The 9,093-nt window shown below is 33.1% G+C and overlaps 2 protein-coding genes across 7 annotated transcripts in view; one reads left to right on the top strand and one right to left on the bottom strand.

The window, feature by feature from the left end:
* Positions 1–370: 370 nt before the first annotated feature.
* Positions 371–3,799, top strand: LOC110111871 (probable transcription factor KAN4). The gene is made up of 6 exons (XM_020843917.2): positions 371–604; positions 730–806; positions 893–932; positions 1,633–1,849; positions 2,354–2,504; positions 2,704–3,799. Exons 1-6 carry the CDS (start codon positions 460–462, stop codon positions 2,815–2,817), a joined length of 744 nt encoding a protein of 247 aa, XP_020699576.1. The 5' UTR covers positions 371–459; the 3' UTR covers positions 2,818–3,799.
* LOC110111870 overlaps positions 2,207–9,093 on the bottom strand; it is a 47,678-nt gene continuing 40,791 nt past the window's right edge. For 3 of the 6 annotated variants that reach the window (XM_028700022.1, XM_028700018.1, XM_028700023.1), the window contains 2 exons: positions 4,311–4,897; positions 2,225–2,473 (listed from right to left, as the gene is read on the bottom strand). In XM_028700022.1, coding sequence (XP_028555855.1) covers positions 4,748–4,897 — 150 coding nt within the window. In that variant the 3' untranslated portion in view covers positions 2,225–2,473; positions 4,311–4,747. Of the gene's footprint in view, positions 2,474–4,310; positions 4,898–9,093 lie in introns of all 6 variants that reach the window. The other 3 variants (XM_028700019.1, XM_028700020.1, XM_028700021.1) reach the window with 3 other exon arrangements.

Here is a 9,093-nt window from a genome sequence, read left to right as displayed (position 1 = left end):
TTAAAAAATTAAGATATTAAGATGCATGCATATGAGAAATGACACACATTAATTTTTTTGTAAATTTATACATCTTATATTTAAATATTTATTTATATAATATTTAAAATAATAAGTTATAGGAAAAATTATCATTAATTTATTTTATTCAAAATAAAATATACCTTTTATAAATTTAACTTAAAATTAAAATGATATATTAATTAATTATTAAATAGTGCAGAAAAAATTTATTGTAGATATGTAAAAACTTTTATTTTTTCATATTACATAATGGAAAAATAGTGCAGAAAAATTCCCCATGATGAAAGTAAACTGGTAAAAAAAATCAAATGTGCGCGCGTGTGAGTGAAGGAGAAGAGAGAGAGAGAGAGAGAGAGGTTGCAGAGCTTCTCCTAAAGCTTATTTAAACAGGCAAAGAGGAAAAGGAAATGAGCTTTTCTCTCTCATCTTGAATCCATGCACGAGAGTAGAGCCATGGGTCACCGCAGAAGCAGCGGAGAAGTGCGGCCATACGTGCGTTCAAGCAAGCCGCGTTTCAACTGGACGAGCGAGCTCAAGCTGCTCTTCGAAGAAGCCATGATAGTTCTAGGAGGCACAAGAAGTAATTTTTTTTTTTTGGGAAATAAAGTTCTTCTCCTTCAACTTTCCTGTAGCTTCTTAATCAATTCTCCCTTTCATCTCTAATGTCAATGTTCTAATTCCAAGTTTGACCTTTTATTCATGCAGAAGCTACTCCTAAACAAATCAGAGAGCTAATGAAATGCCCAGATATCCAGCTCTCTCATATAAAGAGTCGTCTCCAGGTTTTATTTCTTAATTTAAAACTTTTTTTTTTTTCAATTTTATTCTCTTTTGAATCATTAATAAAGCAATAATATGGTTACTGTAGATGTGTAGAATCCGCATGGAAGAGAAGGAGAGGAAATCAGGTAATAATCTCTAACTTCTTCAGAAGTTTATAGGATGCTTACAGTATCATTTTTTTATTATTTTTGCAACTTATGGAAATAAACAATATCTTCTGGCCCCTCCACTCTGAAGTAAAAAACATAGAGCCAGAAACTACTGATGCAAAAAAAAAAACTCAAAATAATAGAATATTTTATTAAAACTATAAGAAAAATAAATTTGGTCTTCAGATAAAATAATTTTGATAAAATTTCCTATTATTTTGAATATGCTTATGACAATCTTAATGAGCACTCAGCTCGTCTTGATTTGTTGATTGATAGTTGTATAACAATCAAAGAACATTCCTAATGAATTTTTATATCAGAAGAAGCTCTTTGTATTATCGCTCGCCATGTTGTTTAGTGTCAGATATACCCTTCTGAAGTTTAGTATTTGCACTTTATATCCCTCAAAATAAATTTGAAAATCGTTCATCTCCTTGAAGGAAATTTAATTCAACAACACCTAACATTTGCAATATTTACACCAAAACATCAATTTCAACAATGTAATTTATAAAATGTTTAAGCTTAACCCTAAAAAAATAAAAATTTGAACTTCTACAGGTCGTTTGATCCTCCTCATCATTAATTATAATATAATGGCCAGCAAATCATTATAAAATCTCAAAATTTGTGCTAATGATATGATTAATATTCTCCAATCAAACTTTGACAGGTTCAAATTCATCAGAAGAGATGCTCGTAAGCAAAAGAAGAGAGAGAACATTAGATAATATTGATGCTAATGGAGATGAGCATAGTGATGTTGTTGATGAGAATGAGCCTACTGAATCTGCTCCTCCTCTGTCAAGGTCCTGCTCCAGCTTAGAGTACCAGTCACAACGTTACTCTTTGCAACCCTCTCCTCAATCTGATCAACGCCCATTCAAAAGGTATCCATCCACCTCTTCAATATTTATTTTTATATGTACACAAGTTATTGCTTATTTCTCATCATTATTAATAATATTCACGTCATCACATAGTTGGATTCAAGTTAAATGTTTAAAATTTGAACATTTTTCTTAAAGCCTTAGGCTACCTACCAATGCTTAACTTGGTTGGTGCACAAACCCCAATGGCAGTGTCACTTAAGTGGGGCTCGATCAAGTGCGGGCCAAGAGGTTTCTGGGGTGGGTGCCTCTTCTAGGTCAGCCGAGAATTAGTCACACCACTAAGCGCTCTTTTGAGGGTGGCAGCGGGTGGATACCCCGTTCAAAAAAAAAAAAACACAGGCTACAGCACTTATAGATCACAATAAAGATAAATAAATCATTATTTCAAAACCCCATTGCATTTGAGGCACTCAGTACTTATTCTTAGATCACCTAAATAATATAACATACTCTATGTGGAAAAACAAACTTACATTTTTCTCTTTGAGATTTCTTTAACAGGTTTCGAGTGGAGGTACAACCGACTGCTTCCAGTTTTCAGTCCAATCAATACTATTTTGGTTACTTTGGGCCAAGACAAGAGTATAGTGCAGTAGCGCCAGAGTTCTCAGCTGCTTGTATCTTCAGGAAAGAACAATCAGATGAACCCAAGGTAAGTATCCAGCTTAATTTAGGTGCAATTATAGCTATTAGCAGACTATTCTAATTACTTATTTCTTGATTTTTCTTAAGAAAAACATTAATCTAGTTATGGTCCTAAGTCTTCATACTTCATAGAACTTAATCATACAACTAGCATTAGCAGAAACTGCATTTTAAACTAATTTAGCTTCCAAACATAATAATGGCAGGAGCAAGAGAACAATATCAAAGAATGCCTGGAAGAGGAAGATGACTTGCAGCTGTCCTTGTCTTTATCCACGCCAACCAGTGCCAATAGAATTAATCTAGAGCTCACCTTGTAATTTCCTGAGGGTTAGTTATCTTCTTCAAGATTTTGTTTTTCTTTTTTTTTAAATTAGCACTTAAGGATATGTACAAATGCAACTTATGAGAGGAAATGACCTTAAATCTTTTCAATGCTGATGTCTATTCATTTTTCACAAAACAGGTTCAGAACCTGTCATTCTTTGCAGCACAGCTCTTCTTAAGTTTAAATTTTATAGTATCATGGAGATTATCTATGCTTCACTAAAATTGTTTTTATTTGAAAAAACATCACTCAAAATTTTGTATTTATAAAATATATACCAAAATTTTGAAATATTCAACAAAAAGTAACACAACTTCGGTGATTGTTTTGCTGAAGTTCTGAATGTTTACAGATAAATTATTGCTCATGTATCATTGCATAATAAAAGTTCAAAATCAGTAAGATTTGACTTTTATCATAATCTTCTATTTTAATATTTGTTATCTTGAAAAGTAGGATGAGAAAGTCTATATATAATATGATATAGCACCATGCATCAAACTTGCAAAAAGAATGATCAAATAATATAAAAAAAACCCAAATATTTTAACTTTGTTAGTATACTTCACCAAATAAAATTAATTTATTTACTTTTAAAGTTTTATATTATACAATTAAAATCATTCATTACAAAAATGTTGGTGGAATTTTTAATTTAATATCTAAAGAATATAACATAAAAAAATATATAAAAAATGGTCTTCATTAATCTCAATGGTTCCCTTCTCATTGACTATGTATCTATCTCATCAGGTTGGACATAAAGGGAATCTGTTTTTTTATTTTATTTTAATTCAGATATTCCTATGACAAGACCTTAAGCGTCACATCAAACGATCCCCATCCAATACTTTGTTGGATACTACGTACCTTGTACTTAAAAGTATCAATGATCTAAATTAGGCATACAACACAGCAAGACTAAGGGACAAATTAATAAAAATAAAGTTATGATTATAAATCATGAATCAAGTTATAAAAACTGTTTCCATTGCCTATGCTCTAAAACTATAGTGGTCAACAATGCCTATAAACAATCAATCAATAAAAATTTTTGAAATCATGCAAATTTCAGTAGATTTGAAATTTTGAAACGATTGACATAACGTTGAGAATGTTAAAGGTTACTTTGTTTATTTATTTTTTAAACAAAAGAAAGGGAAAAAGAATAGAATTTCCATCAATTGGGGTGTTCAAATCTTCAAATCAAACTTTTCCTGAATGAAGGTACGGGACTCTTATGACAATTTTCTCATTGTGAGAAAGCAGAAGATTCCCACAAATGTGGTCAAATATAAACAAGAAGATGATCAAATAAATAAAATTCTTACAAGCTATTAAACATTCAAAACAAATAATCAGCATTACTTTTTTTTTTAAATGAAGCTTCTCATTAAAATAGACAAAACCTAATGTGCAGCGATTGGTCTATTTCAGGAACTGTTCCTATAAAAAGAGGTGCACTGTAAAGAACTGAAAAAGTACCTGGCTTTCCTTTGAAGTATTTAAACCTTTCACCTCAGCTCAACAAAGATAAAAAAACTGGAGATCATCATTGCTTTCAAAATGTCGAGACAAAATTTTACAATGACCTGAAACTGAATCAAGAATGAGACTTAACATATAGGAACATTGCCATTGAATAACGTACAGAATTTAAAACAAACTTTTTAGTTTGCACAGGAAAGACTTTGAGACTACTTGTCTGCTTTGTTTATGCAGCTTTATATGCTAAACAGTGTTTCTCTGAAGATGATAACTCATATAGAAAATGCAGAGAACCAATGATGAATAAAATGAACCGAATCCTGTGCTGTAATAAATACTAGCACCAAATTTTATCAGCACGGTATCCGGTGAGACAAACAAGCTTTTGCATAGAACTACAAAGGGTAGGTGATATGATGTTGATATAACCCTTTCTATTTGTTCCTTTCTGTATTAATGAGCAGGGGTTTAACGCAGAGTCGCGGCTTTGTGATGACAAATTTACTTGGAAGAACTGACACACCAACCATTAAAGACTCGGGAGGTAAACCAGAAAGAGGCAACAATTCCACAAGTATCACCACCTGTAGATTATACATTGAATTAGATCCATAAGCGTTATCTTCAGGAGATTTTTTTTTTCTTGAAAGATTTAAGAAATAAATATTAAAATAGATAGTACGATAAACTTCCACAAATAAAATCATGTAGAATTTAGACGAGAGGATTAAAAGCAGGCATAAAACTGTATAGCTTCTATCGATCAACCTGCCATGCAAAAGATAAAAAAGCAAAAATTTATTCACATTATTTTATTTTATTTTGTTTTATTTTTGTTATATATTCTCTTTTACATGTGCCTTTCCCTCAAATTTTCATAGTGCAACACTCGTCCAATTTGATTCTTGAAATTTCATTTTTTGTATTTCTGCTACTAGAATTATGTCATTAGTCGTTTTTCACAATTAAATCTAAAGTAAAAAATTTTTGAGAATATTTTGTTGTTGCTAGGGACGACATCTTGATCTCCCTTCAAAACTTTTCACATCAAAACTCCTAGTTCGTTGGGGAAAAAAAATCTCAAATCCGGACTTAAAAATTTCATTATGGCTTGTAGACACATCAGAATTTGCATATATTTTTTAGACGATTGTGTGAAGATGCTAAAAAATGATCATTTGCCAAGTTTTTTTTTAGGGAGAAAAATCCCAAAAGTAATTGTTGGTTAAAAATTCCTGTACTCAAGATTGTGAAAATTGAACTGAACAATAAACTGGAAGAAGGAAAGATTCACGGTTTAATGGTTCAACCGGATCGAACCGGATTTGAACCAGATGACATAATAAATGCTAAAAATTTTCAAATATAATAGAAATTACTTCATAATTAAAATTTTAACAAAGAATACATAACTACTTTGATTAAAGCTCATGAACAAGCTCATCTAAAGCTCAACATAAAGCTTATTTAAAAACTCAATTAATCATTAAATATTATATATATTAATAAGAATAATGGTAAAATATTTAATATAATATATAAAGTTTATAATATAAAAAATTCATGTTCCTAACTTTTATAAAGTATCTGTATTCCTAGCTTAAATTTACAACTCAAGCAATTTCATAGTTTGACACTTTAACTCTCGTGCAAAATTCTCACATGTTTTGTCTCCAATCAAAGGAGAATTTAAAGTGGTTCTTTTTATATAGTATAAAGTACAAACCATAAGTAACAATAAAGCTACATGATGTCGCAAGCTAGCAACTACTCAAATTTATTTACATATATGCCTTTAAATATATATTTAAAATTTAAAATATTTAATTAAATAAAATTTAATATTAAAAATTTTATTTAAATAAAAAATATTTGATATTAAATTGGCCAGTTCAACCGAACTGGAACCGGTTCAAACTGGTTCTCACCATTTCAATGAGAATCTGGTTTTCTAGCTAGGACGGCTTTCTTACTGCTTCTTAAAGCAGTTTTCTAGTACAAAATTTTTTAAAATAAAATTTTTATACAATAAAGATGTTTTAGAAAGCAATAAAAAAGCTGTCTCAAACGAAGCCTAAGCCATTTAAATATATTTGAGAGCAATTTGAGTCCTCCAAGTTTCATTCAAGTGGCAAAATTTTAGATTGTAGTTGGAAACCCAAGTGGTTGAGAGAGGATATTGCCCAAAGATATAATAAAGTGAAACTAATCCCTCAGTTGATGGAGTCAGAGATTCTTTGCTTCCCTTTGTTGTTTTGAGCTTTCTTAGAGCTCTTTTGATGATAAGCCCGCCTATGGACTTTTATGGTATGGACAATGTCCAACACTAAGTGCCCTTTAGGGCTTCCAAATTAGCATGCTCTCATGGGACTTTTGAATGAATTTTGGTTGTGACAACTTAGCTCTCAGACTACCATCCAAAATCTTACTTGGGGGCTCTACTGTCATCGTCGACTCCTCCGTGGCTCAAGACCCTTGGCATCGCAACCTTCCTCGTGGCATCGTTTGGTGTGCTGAAATTCTTCTCCCGCAAAGCCTAGTCTAGTTGAGTGAGTATTTCCCCAAGGTGAACTTCTCGTTATTAAATGACGGATTGTTGTAATAGCTTTTAGTGTTGCTACTATTGTTGGTTGTCTGAAGGTTTTGGCTAATCTACATACTTCTTCGCCTAAGCTAGTTGATAACACGATTTCTTTAATGATTTTCTTGCTATCTCAATAAGATATTAATTGAAATTACGTTGTCGTTCACTTTTAATTTTCTTGAGAAGCTCGTTGCATTTGGTTCCACATCAGAAACTCACCAAAGATTCTTAACCCAACCTACATTGTTGGTCAAAGGATAATCCAATACCTTTAATCGATGATAAAAGAGTTTGAGAAAAATCCATACAAAAATTCTTACCTATACTGACTATAACATTACTTGATAACCTAACATTTGATAATCATGCAACCTATTTAAGGTTTTTCATGGGTCATCTAAGCATAACTTAAAAACTTTCACTAGTGATGAAAGAAATCAAATCAAGCCAACCTAAGGCTAATTGAATATTGATTAAGAGAAGGCGTCATTGCATGGTTCTAAAAGGGTAGAAGTTGGTTTATTTAATAACATTACTATTTTTTTCAAGATCATGGTTGTGAATCTACATTGGAAAGAGTCCAACTAGGGCTTTTGTATGTAGAGATGAGATTCTCTTGGTGTAATTTCTTCAACATGCAAGAAGCTTAAGAAATAGTAGTTTGGTGAATATGCCCTTTCACTATTATTAGTCGTCCAATCCATGAACATCATTATAGACATCAACTCAGGACCATAGTCTAAATAGGATATCAAATCAACCTTATTGTGTACAGCTGCTAGCATTTGTGTCAGTATTTATGACATTACTTCGGTTGAATTGAAGTTCGTTCCCTTGATATACATGTAAATGGTAAAGGATGAGTTTCCCAACTACCACAATGCCGAGGATGTTAACGAAGTTAAAATCCTTTCAAGGTTGTAATCAGGAATGTCTCCCAATCTTAACTTCTTGTAAAAGCATCATTTCTTATTTTTAAGATGTTATGTAGTTGTGTCATCCTTACTTAGAAGAAGTGGAAAATTAATTGGTTATAAATGTTTAAAAAAATTGTGTTGAGGTCCCTAAATCCAAGGGAAGACACAAACTTTCGGAGATACTGTCTGAACACCCTTTTCATTAGTGACTGGAAAGTGGCAGGGGCATTGGTAAGCCCAAATGGCATAACCAGAAACTCATAATGCCCCTCGTGTGTCTGGAATGCTGTCTTTGAGATGTCTTCCTCCCTCATCCAGATCTGATGGTATCTCGACTTCAAATCCAGTTTGGAGAATATCACTGCTCCATACAATTCATTCAAAAGCTCGTCAATCACCGGAATGGGAAATTATCTAGTGCAGTTTTCTTATTCAATGCCCTGTAATCCACACAAAACCTCAAGCTCTCATCCTTCTTTTTGACCAGTAATATTGGGCTAGAGAAGGGACTTACATTTGGTCTAATGATTCCAGCCTCTAACATCTCCCTAATCAGCTTCTCAATCTCATCATTCTGAATCTGAGGGTAGTAGTATGGTCATACACTAATCGATGACCCCCCTCCTTTAGAAGAATTGCATGCTCCTGTTCTCTAAGTGGTGGTAACCCTTGAGGTGGCTGGAACACCTTACTGAACTGCTGTATGACTGGTTGCACTACAAGAGGAATGTCTCCCTCTTCCCCCACACTGACCCTCTCCAATCGTTACAGTTCTACCAAATATCCGCCTCCAACCTCCTGTATGGTTCTGATCATGGACTTGAGAGATACTCCCGCTCTAGAAAGCTCGGCATCTCCAAGTATCACCATTCTCTTTCCCCCCACTAGTTCCTCCTCAGTACTCTCCAACTTACCTTGGTCTCCCCCAAGATTTGCAGCCATTTCATCCCCAAGATGACATTCATACTCCCCAATTCCAAGGGAAGAAAATTCTCCCTCACATATACCCCCTAAATGGTCGACACCACTTCTTACAAACTCCTCTACACATTTCTATCTTTCCGGTGCTCATTATCACCCCGTACCTCCTGTATCCACTAGTTTCACCCCTAATAGATCAACAATATGGATGGAGATGAAATTGTGGGTTGCCCCACTATCTATTGACACTACTACATCCCTATCAACTATCTCTCCCTTCACCTTCATAGTGTGATTCGGAGTGAATCCCACTACTGAATTTAGAGAAACTTCTGCCACATCCAAATGCAACTTCTCC

The sequence above is a fragment of the Dendrobium catenatum genome, unplaced genomic scaffold, assembly GCF_001605985.2.
Source record: "Dendrobium catenatum unplaced genomic scaffold, ASM160598v2 fragScaff_scaffold_1429, whole genome shotgun sequence".
Taxonomy (NCBI): Eukaryota; Viridiplantae; Streptophyta; class Magnoliopsida; order Asparagales; family Orchidaceae; genus Dendrobium; species Dendrobium catenatum.
The sequence above is the reverse complement of the archived record's forward strand: the minus strand, read 5'-3'. Positions and strand labels throughout refer to the sequence as shown.